This window comes from Thunnus albacares, chromosome 13, assembly GCF_914725855.1.
Source record: "Thunnus albacares chromosome 13, fThuAlb1.1, whole genome shotgun sequence".
NCBI classification, from domain to species: domain Eukaryota; kingdom Metazoa; phylum Chordata; class Actinopteri; order Scombriformes; family Scombridae; genus Thunnus; species Thunnus albacares.
Window position 1 is genome coordinate 19,419,566 of NC_058118.1, and position 20,144 is coordinate 19,439,709.

At 40.0% G+C, this 20,144-nt stretch overlaps 1 protein-coding gene and 1 long non-coding RNA gene across 9 annotated transcripts in view; one reads left to right on the plus strand and one right to left on the minus strand.

Moving 5' to 3' along the window:
• LOC122995719 overlaps positions 1–19,527 on the plus strand; it is a 73,927-nt gene extending 54,400 nt beyond the window's left edge. For 4 of the 5 annotated variants that reach the window (XR_006406851.1, XR_006406849.1, XR_006406847.1 and 1 more), the window contains 2 exons: positions 11,209–11,366; positions 11,569–19,527. This is a non-coding gene — a long non-coding RNA (uncharacterized LOC122995719). The remainder of the gene's footprint in view (positions 1–11,208; positions 11,367–11,568) is intronic. The other variant, XR_006406850.1, reaches the window with a different exon arrangement.
• gabrg2 (gamma-aminobutyric acid type A receptor subunit gamma2) overlaps positions 1–20,144 on the minus strand; it is a 55,277-nt gene that overhangs the window by 2,706 nt on the left and 32,427 nt on the right. For 2 of the 4 annotated variants that reach the window (XM_044371058.1, XM_044371057.1), the window contains exons 7-9: positions 7,015–7,167; positions 4,517–4,722; positions 2,737–2,760 (exon numbers count right to left, since the gene is read on the minus strand). In XM_044371058.1, the coding sequence (XP_044226993.1) occupies positions 2,737–2,760; positions 4,517–4,722; positions 7,015–7,167 (383 nt within the window). The remainder of the gene's footprint in view (positions 1–2,736; positions 2,761–4,516; positions 4,723–7,014; positions 7,168–20,144) is intronic. The other 2 variants (XM_044371060.1, XM_044371059.1) reach the window with 1 other exon arrangement.

Sequence of the window (20,144 nt, forward strand, 5' to 3'; positions counted from 1 at the left end):
CTTTTAACAGGACAAAATGACACAGTTAGCCACCAGAGCCCCAGAGTGCCATTATCAAGACCTCGCTAACATAACAGGGGATCTAATTTGAGCTGCCATTTTCTCTCTCCCACTTCATTTTTCGTCATTAGTCAGCGAAATGCAATTTGCACCTTCAACTTGCCAATGGACCCTTTTAATGTCAAGAAAATACAAATAGACCCATAACTACCTCCTGTGGTTGTAATTAGCGAGACTTCTAGTGACAAAGGGTCAGTCCTTGTGAAAACCCATGATGCAAATTACACCTTTGGGCTGGGGCATAGCTGGCGGCCGAGGCAATCATAATATTTTCAGTACAGTAGTCCATATCACTTTATCTGGCAGCTATATAAAGCTAGTGCTGGGCAATGCCACTCCATTTCTAACATTCAGATTATGCTACTGCTGCTGCACAACATTAGAAATGCTGTGAGAATGTTCTAGAGAATAGATGACTGTGCATCATTTGTATATAAGCACAGTTTAAAAAATCTTTTTAATGCCCAGTGACTCACAGAATGTCAGAATTTAGACCTGTACGGATGTTGTAAGCGTTTTTTTTTTTTTTGTTTGTTTGTTTTCCTGAAATAAATGTATAAGATATGTTGTAACTGGCTTATGATGCATCATAAAGCTAAGCTTAGGGAGGAGCATCTGTTGGCAGATGTGCAGCTAACAGTTCTCCAGCCCACTCTTTCTGTCACTCTTTCTGTCACAAATTGGTTCAAATAAACCTCCGTTTCAAACTGTGCTCACCACTGGAGGGCACATGCCTTTCATTTTGTGAAGATTCCTAAAACAGGACACTGACATCAGTGAGTCTGTGGCCTTGTCATTCTAAAGGGAGACAATTAGTATTCAAATGGGCGGTTTTCATCAGTTTTTATCTGAAAATGCCATGCCACCTTTGCACAAATTGGAATTCCGGCTGTTTGGCAGATTAAATGCTTTCCCCCCCCTTTGGCAGAAAATGGAAGGTTCCTTGACCTTGCTGATAAACTAAGGTGTCAAGCTCATCATTTAAAAAAGACACAGTGAGTCGAGCATACACCAAAGTTGAACTTCTAAGAATTTCACATCACTGCTTTCCCTCAAGAAAGTGCCAGTAGCTGTCATTTGGTTTGATTTTTGTTTTGTCTTTGTAACATAGGAACAATAATCTATTTATGCACTGTAATAGCACTCCAGATATGATTTACAGCATGTATTTATGCTTTGTGTTATGAGAATAGAGATACTTGTGAAGTCATTGTTTTAATTGCAAAAAACATTATAAAACTGTAGGATATAAATAATTTTCATTTTGTCACATGAACATTTTTACTTCCATTTTTATGTACTGTATCTACAGTGAGCATGCTTGCTGCAAAAAAAAAAGTCATTGCAGTTTTAGTTTGAACATAACATTATCTGCTGTAAGCATGCATCCTCAAACAAGCTTAAAATACTTAAACTTGATTTATCTGTTCATTCCCTACAGCTCCTCATTTTTGCCCAGCACTAGTGCACAAACCTGCTGTCCCTTTGAAAACGATACATAACCACAAACTAAACAACATACGGGTTAGTTTCAGCATTTTTGTCCTCATTAACGGACAGTATGTTGAGTTAATGAGGGGATTAGCAGAGCAGGTTATGACTCAGTTCTCAAAGGGGATTGGTTGCACTGTAGGAAGCGCAGCGGAAGCTCAAGCAGAAGGAGCATTAACAGCATCCTGCCGCATGGCCTGGTCAAGCTGGGCTGTGCCGAGTTGGTGTTAGCAAAAAAAAACAAAAAAACAAACAAACAAAGAAACAACACAGTGGCACTGGCAACTTTAACTGGCTGAAAGTAGACAACCTCTCAAAGGAGACAATGTTGGAAACACTTGGGATCATTACTGGAGGATCCCTTGGTTATCTGTCTTATGTTAAATATTTGATGTTAGTGTTTCCATACTGCAGGTGAATTTCTCAGCAGTACATTTAGACACATATCTAGACTGAAACTCTAAACTTATCCGACCCCAAAAATATTCCTCCCAATGAAATATTGATGTGGACATCTATGTGGAAAAGCAGATTATTTTGTCTTGACTTGCTTGTTAGTTTAAATTTAGATCTTTGCTTGAACCCACCCACCCTGAATGCTTTCTGGGTGTTTAAAGATTACCACGTGTTAATCTTCTGAATGGACCTCCAACTCTAATTAGACTTAGCACAGTACAGGGGTTGTCTGTTTCAGTCTGTTAAGGCTCTGCTGACTCTGTAAGAAGCGTCAGGTTGAGAAGCCCAACAAACACAGAGGTATAGATTTACTGGCAGGAAAAGGGGAAAGAAGAGGAAGCTGTTGCAGCGGCTGCTAGTTCACTGTGGTTACAACAACAACAAAGAGTGAAACAGGACAGAGGGAGCCAGAATGAGTCCACACTGAGCCTGGACTAGTACATTCCTCTGGGCACGGGATGTGTGGGATGCTTATTTGAATTTTAAAAAACTGCATAAGTACGTCTGGCTGGCTGCCTCCGCACTGTGCACTGCAGAGCGCACCTTTTTAACGTTATCTCTGATACCTATTTAGTAACTGAGGAGGAGTACAATAATAATGCAGATAGATAAAGAGGGAATAGAGAGAGAGGCGTATCTGCTGTAGAACAGACAGAAAAGCAGTGAGGTGCTGGGGGCTCAAAGAGCCAAAATGCAGCAGACACATGCAGTCAGACACAGGCAATATACCTTTGAGGAAAAGAGCCGGAGGAGCTTTTGTCCAGACAGGAAACAAAGAATATGTGGAATTGAAAGAGAGTCACACAAAAACACAAAGAATACATGTAAACAGAGAACAGAAAACATCAATAAAAGGAAAAAAATAAACCGAAACACAAAGATAATGTGTGAAAATTACAAGTACTATACTAATCTAACTCAAAATGGAAAGAGAAGAGATATACTGTAGAGAGACATACATGTTATGAACAGACAGGGGGAGATGCATGGTGGGATAAATGTATCTCACATGCTTCTTACACCAGGATCACCTTTGGAAAAATGTCAGATGCAAAACTTGAGAGATTAAGTAAAAGCTATCCAAATACTCCCAGTGAGTGTGACTGTAAAGTGGTTCAGTGAGAAACAGTAACATGACTTTTTGTTGTACTGTACCAGCATTTTAAAAAACCAAAAACATCACATTTTCACATTAACTTATAAGCATTTTTTTCACAGAACATGCATCCTTGTCAGTTCCAGTATAAATTTAACTGATTATTTTCATGTTTTGGCAACGCGTGACAGTGTTCTAAAAGGAATAAAATATAGTGATATGAGGAAATCTGATCATCCGAAAACCATCCGCATTTTAAGAAGAGTAACATCACAGAACCCAAGCAGCTTATAGGAGGTAAAAGAAACTTTTGAAGTTCTTGATTTATATTTCCTTGATTTCCTATCATTTCCATATTTTTAACTATTCATGGACATCAAAAGAATTTTAGTCAAAGACCTCCTTTCATGGTGCACTTCCTCCTTCCCACATCTTGGCAAGTCATGCAGAGAACCTAGAAAAGCCCCTCTGAGATGGCAAACTGGCATTACACCTTCCACTTCATTATTCATTAATTCGTCCGCGAGACACTTAGACCATGTGCAAAACCTTACGGTTACAGAGGCTGAAACTAGAGCGCCCCACTTTCCCCCCCCCCAAAGTTCCAGTTCGATACTTCTGTTCACCCACGCACAGTATACTTAGAGCTTTAAGATTTAATATCTTTCAGCTCTTGTGAATCCAGTCCAAAAAAAAAAAAATGCTGTGACTTCAAAGATGGATTTCAGTTACAACAACCCTTAAAAAACATAAGATAACTTGGTTTAGTTATCAAAAATGCATAAAAACAAACTTTTTTCCACTGAATAGACTTCAAGTGGTACATTTGGACTAATTTTCAATACTAAATCTTCATTTCTAGAACCATAAGCCAACTCTAGCTGATTAGAGAGAAGCGCTAGTCTTGCTGTTGAGGGTAAACGTACTCAGCTCCACAAGTATGTTCATATATTTGGCAAGAGATCACGGCCCTTCGACCAAGCTGCCATGATCTCTGAGGGATTTAAGGCTCATATGAGGTCAACTCGCCTGTCATGTGACATGGGTCTAAATTACAACTGTAACAGATGTGCGGCGGATTAAGAAAACGTTCAAGCCGAACGCCTTGCTCATTGAGTAATTTGAGGTGGTGGCCCCTGGGAAGATGCTCCCTTAGTGATACTAAGCAGTGTATAGCTTTTTTCAAAGGCATATCCTAGTACTGTAATACAGTGGGGGAGGGGCGGAGAGTATGTAGGGAATCCTTGACCCTTCACCTAAATAAAGGATACTGTAAACACTGCAAGGATATTACACATTCTAATACAGTGGGTAAATCTAAACAATATTATTTATAGCTGCATTGTTAAATTAAGCAACTGCCCTCTGTTAAAAATATGAAAAAACTTCAGTTAGTTTTAGAAAGACGCTCACCGGGTTTTTCTTCTTCTTGTCCTTTTTGGCACTTGGCTTCCTGTTGCTGACAAAGTAGTGCAGTGTGCCATACTCTATTAGTGCGGCAAAGACGAAGATGAAGCAGACGGACACAAACAGGTCCATGGCAGTCACATAGGAGACTTTTGGAAGAGATTTCCTGGCAATGGTACTCAGCGTGGTCATAGTCAGCACAGTGGTGATGCCTGGTAATGAGATCGGACAGAGCAGAGGAAGTTAGATCCGCACTAAATCAAGATAAACTCTGCCACACCAAGCTCAATGGTAATGGTTTCGTTTTCACAAATTTATATTCCTGTATCGTCTAAAAAATACTCTTGGTATTTCTCAGTTATTTTATTTGTAAAAGAGTATTTCCCTAGAACCGTGTTCGTCTGATACTGTAAAAGAAATAGTTCTGCAGTTACTAGAAGCTGAAACAACATTGGAAGTCCGAGGGGAGATTCAAACTTGGAGTGGATATTTTGAATAATTTTCACAGATCGTGCACCAGTTTTTCTGCATGTTAATACATGTTTTAATTAATATGGCCATGTGCTCATGCGTGTTTTCAATCTAGGAACACATGTCCTCCTAAATGTTTTAGTTTAGGAACACATTAACTGCCTGGAAAAAAAAAAGAGAGAGGAAAAAAAATCACTGTAAAATTGAAGTTGCATGTCTGAGGCAAAGGGAGGCAGATTATTTTTATTTTGTTATATTTTAGAAATAAGATAGGTGTTTATATTTACAAAATTCCCTTAAAACCTGTCATAATAGAAATTTAAGACGGCTTAAAAAAAACTGTTCTAAAAACAAAACAAAAATGACACCCAATGGATGAATTATTTTAGGCAGAAATAAATGATTTTGTAGCTGAAACAATGCAGTGTCGAAATATTATATTTTTGACTTACACATATAAAAAAAAGAGGATTAGTGGTGGCTGTTTAATTGCAAGCTCTTAACAGTTAGACGCCCATGAGGGAGGAGTGAGCAGCTGTTTTACTGTCCCCTTGATCCACATACTTTACTGGTTTATGGTTCAGCTGTCATTGACCACACTGACATACTACATTTCTATATGCGCCATCTGGTTAACCCTCTCCCCTTTTTACTCATTCCGTCCGTCTGTGATGATAATATGGACGGAGGCGGGTTGATGGCACACTGATACAACAGATTAGCACTAACATCTGCAGTAACAACCCACAAACACCAACAAACAAAAGCCCCTCCTTCTTTTAAACAGACAATAAGGGGACTTGTCTTGTCTTGTATATAGGAGATGATTTATGTCTAAATTTAATGTGGACTAAAAGACATCAGTCTGCTTCAAGATTATAATACTGCAGTATTGTGAGTGAATTGATATATTTCTGGGTGGTATTGAAGGATTAAGAATTATGTCATCTGCACTAATCCGCTCCCTCACCACCTGGCTGCTTGTACCTCCTGCATCATCTTTCAAAGAGGAAATTAAGATATTTGACTCTCGGTACAATTTCAGCAGGGAATTAATAGTGTTATTATTTTGACTGCAAATCATGTCTGGAGCTGCAGAAGCTCGAGAAAACAAAACAACCTATTTTTAGAGAGATTAATGATGGACAAAGTAACGATGATAGTGAGGTAGAATGAGGGCTTATGCCTGCAGTGATTGTTTTACATTCACTTATGCTCGCTAATGATCGCATCACATGGACTTGAGGTCAGGATATAGAGCCTTAAGGGGCCAAAAGGAAAGCTGACAAAGGGAAACGTACGCAACTGCATCACGAATGAACTTCTGAGTATGTCCACTGGACGCCAAGGGCAAGTTCAAGAGCTGACAAATTTCCTTGAAATTCTCACTTTTGCCCTCTTTTTCATTCCGTGTCCCGCTTTTACATTCAGCGAAGAGGCCACCTGCATTATTATTGTGCTGAGGCTGCATCTCTGCATCTCCCCTGCTGTATTGCATAATTAATGCCTCATTAAGGCATGCATGAAAACATATGTGCCACGATAGGCTCTTCTAATCAAGATGGACTAGATTCCTAAGCAGCTGCCCTGTCTCAGAGGGGAAAAAGAGGAGGAGGAGAGAGAGAGGATGGTGAAGGAGAAGACAAAAAGAACGGAGAGAACGGCAGGAAAGAGGAAGCTTAAGTAGACTGCTCTTCAATATGAGGAGGTGTGTGACCACCACAGGGTTCTTGAAGTATTTTGCAGCACGGAGTAATTAAGGGCAGGATGGCTAATGAACCTCACTGGCATAACTGCAGGCTATGTATGTTTGGGCTAGGTGGGCTGATTATAAAAAAGGAGTGAAGGCAAAAGGCTCTGTCAAGAGAGGAATAGAGGAATATGGAGCCTAAAAGGGAAAAAAAAAGTAAAAAATCACATAAAAAAATAATTATTTCTGTTAACTGACTGTACTTTTTTTAAACTGACTTCAGCATGTTCTACAAATAATCCAAATCTTGTGTCAGGTTTAACTTTTTTGTATTGCGTTTTACCTAATGATGTCCTGGCAGGAACTGCATCCTTGTTGATCCAGAATGAGACCCAGGAGAGGACAACAATCAGAGTGCAGGGGATGTAAGTCTGGATGGTGAAGTAACCCATTCTCCTGCTCAGGTCAAAGAACACGGTCAGCACCACGTAGTCTCCTGAAAAAGAGATAAAGAAGAGGAGAAAAGAAAGTGTGAGGGCATCGTGCAACATATCATCAAACAACAGATATTTATATAAGGGACAAATTTTACTTTACTACATAGGTGTAAAAATTGCAGTGATTTGGCAGCAATTTTGATGTTCACAGTCCATATTGGATAAATGGTACAAGGACAAGATAATCTAATCATATCATCTTACTATGACCAAGTTCTCAACACAGAAAAGCAAAATGTACATTAAACAATCTGTTAAGTCACAGAGTGATCAAAACATGATGTTGTGAAACCAAAAACTTCACTGCATGTTAGCCGAAGGCAACTCAAGCTTGTACTTGGCCAGATCTTAAATGAAACAGAGTGATTGAGGGAGCTGCAGCCGGTCTCGCTTGGATACACACACACACACACACACACACACACACACACACACACACACACACACAGACAAACCCTCGTCTCCTGCCAGTAGTTAGCTGGAATACGAACACCGGCATCCAGCTGATGATGAGCCATCCCTGGGCTGGCTGTCTGACCCCAGCAGATGTTAGGTGTTAAAAGGTTGAGGTTAGCCGAGCCCAGATAGACCTGACCCTGACAATGTGGATCATCTGGCCCGCCTGTTTAAAATGCAAGCTAAGCAAGGCATGCATGCAAAAATGCACGCCAGGACCAGGACGAATTGAACCAGGACCAAAAGGAGAGATAGACATGTAAATGAACAAACTTGTAACCCACAAGCATTTAAGTGGCATCCCTGCCAGCTCGACAAAGCAGCAACGCTTGCCAATAGTTACTGTCCCCCATCACTGTCTACCTATGTACTCCACCCGTCTGTTTCTCAGGGTTTAATGACAGTTCACTGCTGGCCTCAAGCTCAGTCAGTTGTCTGCTAATTGATTAACATCAAACTGTTAACAGTGTCGGAAAGCTACCCTGGCCTCTCACTATGGCTTGTAACCTGCAGGGCACAAACCTTCTCTCTCTCAGCCATGTGTCTACGTGCGTGCTTGTGTGTGTGTGCGCGCGCGCACTTAAGCACTGGCAGCACATGGAGTAGTCTCTCTGCAGCTGGGGAATGAACAGCTGGCTAATAATTTTCCTCATGAGAAAGGGCACACAACACATACTGCAGTTTATTGAAAAACAGCCAACATCTGTGTATTTGTGTGTTAATGAGAAACAGAGAGAGAAAGAGATGAGACTGTCAGTGTTTATTATGTCTGCGAACATGCGCACTCCGTGAGCGAGCCCTCGTAGTGTCTGGAAAGGGACCAAGTCTTTGTGATTTATCCCAGCATGCACCTCTGTTCACCCAGCCACTGATAGCATCATTAAATAAACCAAGTACAATAACCCTAGAAGCAGAATCATAACTGTTCATATCTCCACATGTGTTTTCTGCTGATGCAGGCAGGTACAGGGTATATTACGGTCCGCTGTCTCGGTTTGTAGGAGTACGGGAGACACATGAAGGCTGCTCTCAGGGGTCCCGTAGCCCACTATTTTGTTTTTATTAATATTACATTAGCAGGGGCCCAAAACCAAGACCCCTGACAGCTGAGAAACTGCTGGTTAATACACTTATTTCAGCTTGGTCAGCAGCCTCCTTCACATTTCCTCAGACTCTTAATGATAATGGGTCTTCCACCACAGGGGTGAGGTCAGCTGGTGTAAGACTCTCCTGCCATACGCCTCTCCTTGTCTGTTCGCCAGTTTCATTATGGGCCACAGCACTTGCCAGGAAAACACTCTGAGGAGGTGTTATCGACCAATGCCCTCCATTCTGGCAGGCTGATGTATCAGTATCAGCCCACCTGCCATTACGGCTCCATAGCGATGCATCAGTTTGTTAATGACTTCCTGATTCCACTCAAAACAAAATGGTTTCCAGTTCCCTCACTGGCTTAAGTGTTTGGCCAGGATGTCACAACATTACCGTATGGGGAGCAAATAGTTTAGTGCTCCAGATAAACAGTCACAACATAATTAGTGGACACTTTACATTACTCAGTGTGTTTCGCTTGGAGTTTATATTAGATTGCATAGAGAAGTGTAGAATTCTTGTGTGATTCCTGTTGTCTGTCAAATGATCCTCATGGTAGAAGTTTCTGTAAAAAAAGTTTGCAGTCCTTGTGAAAACCGGTTAATTCTATGTGAGCTGGGGGCAAGGATGTAGTGGTGTAAATATGCTTTACTACCCCCAGGCGTCATCAATGCCAAATAGTTTTGAATCTTACACACAGGGGGCTTTGAATATTAATATTATCCCAAGCGTAAAAAACAGCTTATGGGTCTGTTCCCCCATGTCACGACTATTGACACAGATCACGTCAACATTATCACTAGTTTTTCTCTCGACCACACCCTATGCCTTGTTAAGCAGCACCTCAGCAAGCTTAACACTTCCAAACATACAGTCAAATTAATTTTACTCTTCCTGGCTACAGCACATAAAGTCATATCGCTCAACTGGAAAGATAAACAGAAAATACTGCCGTCGCATTGGACATCGCTAATAAAAATCTATTACCAAAATTACACAGCAAAGTGTTTATGGTGCATTTTAATCTTCCTGGAGGAGAGGCTGATGCCTGTTATTTGCCGTATTTTCCTCCTGCCACTACCAACAGATATTAAATTATTATTTTGATCATCTTTGTTGCAGGTGTATCACACCACCACACATATATCCACATTTTATATTATCTCTTTCTTCCTATTATCAGTGAATGACCCCTTTTTGATCCTCAGTGTTGTGTAGATACGGCTAACCATACTTTGTTTGGAATGTCTTGTTATTGGTGTTTGTTTAATTGAAATATACAATAATTACTCTGATCGCCTCAAATTCAACCTAACACATTTACCTTTTGAAATTTTTGTACATTTGTACATTTCATAAACTTGAATGTCATGTAGATGGTTTGTACACTTGTACACATGTGTATGCTCGCGTGCTTGTGTGTGTGGGATGAAAGGTCCCTGTTTATTTCTCATAAAACCGCAGCTGGGGTATCAAAGCATCCGAGCTTTCGTGCCTGCGTTCTTCCTAATGAGAGCCCTCGAACTAACCTCAGCAAGAGCTCCCCATCTGTCAACGCTACGAGATGAGGGTGTGTTCACAAGCCTGTTCACACTCTTATCTTCTCGGGGTCTATAGAAAGCTCTTCTTTTTCAAGGCTGTTACCACTTAGGTCAAATTTACCTTCAGTGGATCAACAATGAATATAAAGAAGCTGTCATATGATCTCACAGCCTTTCACATGTATCCAAAACCGCCCACATCTCCAGTGATCCTCCAGGCAGCTTCAGTCCTTGCTCCTTCATAATCATCAGATCAACTTCAAGTGCTAATTTGTCCAGTAACAAGGACACACAGAGTACACATCTCTGTCGAGGCCTCCTATCTGGCCACTGCGCTTTTCTTCGCCTCTGTTCATAAAATTCCTAAAACTTCTAATTTCTTATCATCAGTCGCTGTAATTACATTGCTACTAATTCAACCCGTTCCTTTTGAATAAAAAAAAATGCTGATGACAGCTGTTTGAAAAAATCAACTCAGCAGACAACAGCTCAAAACTATTGTTTGTGTTAAGATACGGTTTGACATATTTTTATTAAGATCACACATTTCCTTGGCAAAAGCGATTTACCACGAGCCGATGTAATCTACGGAAAGCAATAAAAACTTGGCGGGCATGATCATTCATCAGAAAACAGAGCTGTTTTGTTGTTAAAAGCCACAGAGATAACACACTCAATAGAATTAGACGCACAGAGAAGAGGGGGGGGGATCATTCTTCCAGTATGAGCCTTCTACTGTGGTGGAAATATGAAAAAAAAAAGATGTATTATTATTATATTATTATTTGAACACAGAAATTATTATAACATTCTGTATTTGACGGGAGAGTACATTATTGCAGAATAGCCACAGGGGGAGTTCATAGGATTGAAACATGGTAATTCAGGATCGCTGCTGACCAGAAGAAGAAAAAAAAAAAACAACTGTCACATGAGAATATCATTCTGCAGGCGGCCGGGCTGTAAACTGGCGTGGATATGGATGGGCAGGAGAGACCTGAGGCACATGCTGGCCATCCAACGAGGGGAGACAAGCCAGACACATCGCGGAGCCGCTGACAGGCTGTCTTACTGGGCTCCTCTTCCGTCGAGGGTCATCTATATCAGAGGTGACAGCGGACGCTATTGTGCATGTGTGTGTTTGTGAGAGAAGCAGGAGGCTTCGCTAATGACCAGGGTTATGCCACGGCTGGTTGCCAGAGTCAACAATACTTACTGAGGATGTTAACTCACCACTTTTCTGTGACATGACTAAGGGCTATATGCGAGTGATTAACTAGTTACCATGGCTTTGCAATTTTGCCTCCACAGGCTACTGCAGCTATTCCTACCCGACAGTGGGAGGCAAGATGATGTCACGGCGAGAAAAAAAAAAAGGCACAGCATTGTCATAGTGAGTAACTGCGGCAACACAGCAGCGTGATTAAACACCAGACAGGAGAGTACAGGGTTTGATCGCTTTGTTGTTAACATTGTGTTTACCGTGACAGGGACAGATGATTATCCCTCTCTCAGACACACTAATAGCTCTCAAATTATTGAGCAGGATTCATGGCAGGTGGGAAAAGTTAGAAAAAGTTAAAAGTTAGAAAAACAAGTCGATAATCTAGTGTAGCGAGGATTTCTCATGGATCTTATTTCAGGCCACAAACTCCATCAGTGAGTTCTTTTCCATTAGGTCATATAATTAAAAACATGGCTAACACATTCACAAGCTACTTTCTCAGTCTATCTACGTTTTATCTGTCGTTCCAGCTTACCTTGTCTAAAAATGGCTTCATTATTTCTTATTCACACGCTGAGAAAAGATGCGATTCACACTCATTATATAAGCTCCAAGTTCTAAAATAATTCAACTCTCACTCTCTTTTCTTCCCATATTTAATATATCACCTCTTTTTTGTGTGTGTCTTATTTTCAGTTCTAATTCTTTGGATTGGGTGGACTTTTCCTCACTAAAATAATTCAACTCTCACTGTCTTTTCTTCCCATGTTTAATATATCACCTCTTTTTTTAAATTGTTTTTTATTTTCAGTTCTAACTGTTTGGGTCGGGTGGACTTTTCCTCACTAAACAGCTAAACAGGCATGACGCGGATGGCTAAACTTACATGTCCCACTTATTTGTGCTTCTTTACAAATGACAGATGAGCTGCAAATTAAAAATGAACACATCTAATTTGGGGAGGAGAGGAGAGGAGAGCATGTGATCCTGTGGCAGTGATGGAAAACTACTGATAAGCAAAATGACAAAAAGCTTTCCAGAAGCCTCTAGGTGGGGGTGTATTCAGCTTTGATTTGTGTACATGTGTACAAAAAATAGGCAATATTTTTAAAGTAATATATTTTGACATATAAATAACACAATAGTGATACAATCAGAGACATTTTACATGTCAGCTTTTGCCTCTTACTTTGCTGTTCTTTTATGCACACCTGGTGCAGAATACTGGATGTCTCTTTTTCCAGATAAAAAAAAACGCAGCAAAAAAGGAGAGTTACAGCAGACATCAGGAACAGCAGTTTGTTTGCAATAAATAGAAGCACAGTTACCTTCAGAAGTAATAAGCACTGTGGCTGAAAAGCCTGCAGAGCCTCAAACTGAAAATCGAAGGGCAAAGATGTCACATTGCTGGCTATATTTCTATAACTGAGAAATTATCTTGTCCAAAAAAAAACAACAAACATACAAAAAACAAACAAACACCACAGCAGTAATAGCATCATCAAAGATGCTTTAAAAAATAGCCTACAAGTACCTCTCACATCCCCCCTTTAAGAATGATTACAGCAGAATATATACTTTGCTCTGAAATATCACACCATAAAATTACATTGTGGATATGGTCGGCTGTGCAGATTACAGTCATTCACTATATCGTCAAGGATGGCAATCAAAACTGGGACATTTGACATCTTATTTTGAATAAAGTTGAGGCAGGCAGTAGATCAGAGTTTTGCACCCAATACAGACGCATACATTTACAGGAAGTACACATTTACTATATCTCATTTTGTTGTAATGTCTTTACTTTAATGAACCATAAGTGCTGTTGCAAGCAAAAAACTATTACACGCTATCTTTAGAATGATTTTCTGTCATAATGGCACAATGCACTGATCTTTACAACAGCAACAATGTAATTTAAATCTAAATTGGATGGATAAGCTCAGACAAACATTGTATGAGCCAAGACAATCAGTTCCCATTTCATTGCCAATGGCTTTCTGTGATTACAGATTAAGAGTTTTGGATCCCTGGTTTTAAGCTTTGAAATCTATATAATCACATTCAACATACCGACTTGAATTGTCCAAAACTACAACACTGATATATGCCTGTTCATACTCAGACTGAGTGCTGTTTCCTTTTAAGTACCTTAATAATCACAATGCTTTGTCAAAACAGCACTCTCAAAAAACAGTACGCTTAAAGAAACTGCTATTTTCAGTGCAGCACACCTTTTAAGTAAATGTGCTCTTTGTGCATGATCCCAGCTATCCAGCATGAATATTAACAACGCATCCCCTCATAGAGATTCATGGACAGTTTCATCGAAGATAACACATTTGCATGAAGGCAGGTTAATCCTCTCTTAGTAAACGGAGTCCAGGCTTATATGACTTGAAATTTAATTTCCCCATAGCCTTTGCTAAACTTACAGGTAATAGACCCCTGACACATGACAGCATCTGTGACATGTATTAACATAATATGCACAGAAGAGACATACTGTGCTCTGCTCAAGACTTGGTGAAGTAATAACATATGCTACTTATGACATATAAATATTGATGCTGCAGAGTTTTAATAACATAACAGAGAAAGCATTTCTCTGTACTAAGTGTTTCCCTAGCATTCAGGTGATGTTCTGAACAGTATCATAATAGGAAACCTCAAACTGCTCATTCTGTTTTCATTGCATTTCTGAGATTTATCTTCTTATGCCATGCACTGTATTATCCAACCAGAAACAGAATGTTCCACAACTATTCTCTCCTTCTTTCTCATGCCTAATTACTTTGACACCCTGTGTTGCAGAATATTAGGCCAAGTCCGATAAGCGTGAAGTGAGAAGAGTATTCTAGGACCCTGGCATGAAACTTTATAACAATTTATTGAGCAATGATGGCTTGGCCTAAGTAAAATTGCTCCTCAGAGTGGCATCAACTTTGGACTGCTTTAAAACTTCTAAGAAACCTGGTCTGTCTCAACAGATTTGCACGAACAGACGGTCAAAGTTAATTTTATATGACAGTATGAGCATGTACACATGCAAACTCCAGGAAAGAAACTGTGTAGTAATAGCTGTTGCAATAGCATTAAAATACTGCTTATACCCTAAAGCACCAGTAATAATAAAACAATAATATAGCATAACAATATAACATTATGAAAGGGGCTAATCTGCATTATGACTACTTTTACCTCGATATTTTAAGTACATTTAGTTGATAAAACATCTACACTTTTATTTAAAAATGCAGAATTTAGATGCAGAATGTTTACATATAATTGAGTATATTTTTATTTTATGGTATTTCTAATAACACGAGCAGTTAAGTTAGTTGTAGTACCAGCAGGAGCAGTAATATCGGTCTCCCTCCTGCACCTTCAAGCTTACAAAGTCTGGCATTCTACCCTTGTCGATATCTAACACCAACCACATCAACTTAAGTCTGACCTTCCAGTGCTGCATCCTGCTATGGTGAGAATGATGTTTCAGATTGACAGCTGCACACAAACCTCCATATGACGGCTTTGACCTGTTTTGGTATTGGCTGAAGATCCTCTTTTTTTTCTATTCTTTTCTTCTTTCCCTTTTTTTTTTTCCTCGTTTCCTTTTTTTTCACTCCAGCTCCATGACCTCCATCCTTGCCTACCGGCATCTCAACTGAAAGAGAGGAACTAACAACAACCTCACTATTTTTTTTTTTTTTTACGTCCTCTTGCTTTCCCACTCCCTCTCCCTTCTTGCAAATGAGATGATTTTAATTTTGTAGGCAATATATTCCAGTGTCCTAGTTTATTGCTCTGAAACGCTTGTTGCAACTGCAGTTATGTTGTGGAAAGGTTTGGTGTCATTAAAGGGGATAAAAAGATATACATTATGAGAAATAGCTGTTCTATTTACATATTAAGGTAAAATGGGGTTATGACTCAAGTAAGTTCTAGGAGTGGAGGAACATGCTGTCTAAAACAACAAATATTATTCTGTTCCTTGACCTTCACTCACTGTCCTTGATCTGTATTGCTTTGTGCTTGATGGTCTGTCCTTCAAAAAATAACAAACATCTGTACAGAAAACAAAGGACTGAAAATCTAAAAAAAAAAAAAAAAAAAAAAAAAAGCAATTTCTCTAACTCTGTTCTCGTCTACAGTGCACCACAGGCTCTCTTTTATATGCAGGTGGTGGTTGATGGGGAGGAAAACAAGAGCTTTATTTTCCCAAAGCAATCTCTTCTACAATGGCCTATCACCATTCCGAGTTTTCAGGTGTTAATTACTGGCTTATTAGACTGTCAACTTAGAAAGGCAAGAGAGAGAAACAGACAGAGAGAAAGAGAAGGCAAGAGGGGGAAGGGGGGTTAAAAAGTAGGACACAGGAATACACTCGGCGCAAAAAAATCTCTTTTGCAAGAGTGAGCAGGGGGAGAAGGTGTGTATGTGTACATTCGTAAATGTGAATACTGTCAGCGTATAGGGCAGTGTATAGGATGTGCGTGTGGATGATGGGAGAGGGGATGGGGAGGAGTGTAAATTGGTATTTAACTTCACAAAAGGAGGATTCTGGCTGAGTCAGAGCATTTTTCCTCCCACTCCTGCCCATCACAACTATCACCCAGAAGCAAGAGGGAGAACGCACAGAGAGGGGGATGAAGGGAGGGAGAGATTAGAGAGAGCAGCTATTATAGCAACAGAGTCGCACCACGGCTAATGGATTGTTTCAGCGCTTCTTAACCTTTTTCCTTCAGCAAAGATCGGGTGATCGTCATCTCATGAAAAGCTGCAACGTGTTATTACTGTGATTAAATTACTGTTTTCATATACAGCATCAAGTCATGGCCAACCTACAGCACACCTACTGTGTAGTATTTGTATTTGCTTTGTTCAGTTCAGAGTGTTTAGTTTGAGTGTGTGACGATAAAGAACCCATGATTGATTTTATACTTGTCATAATTGTTTTATAAATTCAAGGGGTTCAAAAAATATTTCATCAAAGATTCACCTCTATGTGAATTCAGTACATTGCACTTATTCACCAGAGCATCACAACTGGACACAATCATAAACAGAAATCTATAACATAACCATCTATTTGAACACGTTCTAACTCTGTATGTTTCTATGTATCTACATTTTTCCTGATCTCATATTGTATCTCATTTTTACATTTTTTATAATTATTTTGAGAACAAAGTGTTACTTATCTAGGAAACTGGAATGATTTCACACAATATGATTAGCTTTCACAGGTGTTTTATTTGATCAGGGATGCGATGTCTCAGTAACAAAAAAAAACTATTGGCATTTAGGTTTTATTGCTTTTTGCCTCCCTCTAACTCTTCTTGATTAAACCAGGCAGGCGGTGACAAGCATCCTTGTCTCAGTGGCATAATTTTCTTTTTCAAGGAATTTGATAACATTTTCTCTTTAATTTGCTTTGGATTTCTGATACTGAACCCCTATGTGCCGTACCCATTACAGCTGGGGGATTTCACAAACCTCTTGTCACCAAGACAATATCGCCACATACCTGTCCCACAAGTGGAATTCCTCAAACGAATAGCAACAACACAACAAAGCCTTGATAAAAAAACAACTAAACATTACATACGTCTGAAACAAAACTCTAAGGATCCAATGAAAGTGATTTTCTTCTACAAAGACCCCTCTCCGTTGTTCATGGAGTCAAATGTGTCCAAAAGAAGGAAGGAGTAAGGTAGGATCCACTCTTGTGACTGTGGCATAAAATAATTTTACACTCTAAGGATTCTGTCTTTAGGGCTCAGTATGTGATTCATCACCTTCTATTATTTTGTTGCAGCAGAACTGTATCTATTCTAGTTGTGTGTGAGAGTGTGTTTGTGTACTTGAGGATTAAATTATGGTCTACGTCCCCATTCGCAGCACTGAAGACCTAAAGATAGAACAACGATGCACTCTGCCATGCTATAAGGGGAATCCTTTGGCATGTAGGAGAGTGACTGTGCTTACATGACTGTTTACGTATATATATAATCTGTGCACGTGGGCGTTCATGTGTTTGTTTCGCTGACTATTTCCCGTCGCTGGGCCACTTCCTTTCAACCACAATGCCTCCAGATTCGCCCCATCAAGGAATCATCTGCAAACTGTGGAGCTCCGTAATCGGGAGAGGGCCACTGATGTGTCCCTGGGCTTTCTCCACTCAAACTGAATCACACAGGCGGGCGCACACGGACAACAAGGCTGCACGCCATGGCTTTTGGAAGGTCACTCTAAGAATAGCTTTCAATACATAAAAAAAAAAAAAAAAAAATTGTATCCAGTGGAGAGCACACACTGAAATGTGCATGCAGGCAAACGGACACATAAGAACATTAATTCATGGACACAAGCGCACACCAAAGCACTCTGAACTCAGCTGAATCCTGCTAAACACACACTGTTATGTACCACTGGCTGATACACATAGCATATATTAGTGCTCATTTAAAAGGGCAGCAAATTAACTACCTCATGTCCTGCTCAAACCATCACAGTTCACTGCTGAAAGAAGTGAGGCTAGCTGCAAAACAAGAAAGAAAGACAGCAAATGGCATTGACTCCTTTTATGCACGGAAGGAAAAGCCACCTTTCCATATAAGCAATGCTTTTTTTAGCTAATTTATTCCACTAATGTGCAGGGAAGATGGGTAACGGCCACGGAGAGACGGCTGCGATAGTATTTGATCATGTAAATGCACCATGCTGGTTACATTAATCAGTGGAGTTGGACAAAAAAGACTAATCACCCATTTCTTGGTAAAACAAATCACTCGTCCATCTTAGTTGTCCACTTACATTGAATCTTCTTTTATCTCCCCTCCATCTGTCAAGCGCTTGTACCTTTAATGTATGCATGCAGCCACAACCACTGTTGTCAGAAGAAAACTGGTGTACATAAAAAAAAAAAAGAAACAAAAAAACCCCAAACAGATTTAGCTCTGTTAAGCACCGAAAGTGTATTAGCAATTTCAAGTCACTGCACCTACAACACTGCATATATACATACATACTGTGTATACACGCATATATATATTACTTCAGATACTTTGCTGACACAAACTGAGCAGAGTCAAATTCTGAAACATAACCTAGAGAGGGTAACAATCCATTTATTATTTTCTGATTGTTTGCTTTCAAAAAATAGCCAATGGGGGTGCAATGTCATATCATGTTGCTTATATTGTTACTACATAAAATACATAAATTCACATATTTTGCTCATGGCCTCACATCATTATACACTAACATGGATTCTGTTCTGTCATTTTCCTTTGCAAGACAAATAAAATGCAAAAAAACTACCATCCCGTACAATTTTATTCCCTTCACCTTTCTCTATGATTTGTCCCCTTTTCTTTTTCCCCCTGCTGTCTCTTTCTTTTCTCTCTGTCCTTGTCTGCACTATGATGTTTCTGATCATTGCTCAACTCCAGCCTGGCAGATGGGTTGAGAACACAGCTCCCAGCATCAAGCTTAACCCATTCACAGAGGGGTTAACTTTGAGGTTAACTTAACAACAACATTAGCTGTTTACCTAGTGCCTCGGCTGTCCTACACCCAAATCATCTGCATCTCTTTCATGTTCTTCCTATTCTGTGCACCGGTGTCCTTTCGAGGGTCCTTGCTTGTCATAAGCAGCGGTGAATGTTTTAATGTTTTCTTTTTGTTTTCCTGTTCTAGGCTTGAGAGTGTGTGCGCGCGCAAATTTGTGTGTACATGTGTGTGTCTGTTTTGTAAATGCAGGTATAGGCTTCCAGGCACTACAGGCAGCCCTGATGTGAAGTGACATGTTGAGAGACCAAGCCTTTGGACACTGGCTGAGGGAGAGAAGGGAAACCAAATAACAGACATAGCCTTTATGAAAAAAAAAAAAAAAAAAAAAAAAAAACTACAACGCAAATGCATCAGAGCAGCAGATGGCATGTCAACCCCCAGCCCCCTGTCATTACAATATCACTCAATCGTTCTTTAATCATACATCACTTTTGTATCATCCTTTTTTTTTTTTTTTACTGCGAGAATATGAGCACAGATACATGAATGCGGGAGAGTAGTGCTGTGACACGTTGAGCCTGGGAGAGACTGGCTTGTCTCATAGAATGAGAGGGAATCTCTTCCTCTGGCTATTTACTACAGTCATCATTGTCTGGATCAGGCCAGTTCACCTACCTGCCTGTCTGCTTAGCTTACCATTATGTGGCCCTCTGTTGCCTCACCTGACCATTTTCAACACAGTTTAACTGATGGTAATTTAGTGTTGTGCTTGAACTGAAATAATTATGTTCGCTTTTAACTGTAACAAAGGTTATGATATTGTAACCCTAGTTCTATTAGCATAAGCAGAGCCCTCCAATGGGTAATACTCTCCCCCAATCACGCACACGTATTTGCCCACTGAAATTTGCATAAACATAGCCAGCTAATCAGGACGTGCCTACCTGAATACATGTGGAACCAACAGTATATAAGGCAGCATCACTACTGTCTGCCATCTTTTTCTCTTCAGCTACTGCGAGTTTGCCCACTGATCTGCATCAGCATGCTATGTTGAACGCACAGCCCCCATCAGATTCACAGAGCAGCTGTTTGTGTGTTATGGGGATGATGCGGCTGGTAAAGCCCTATCCAAGAAACG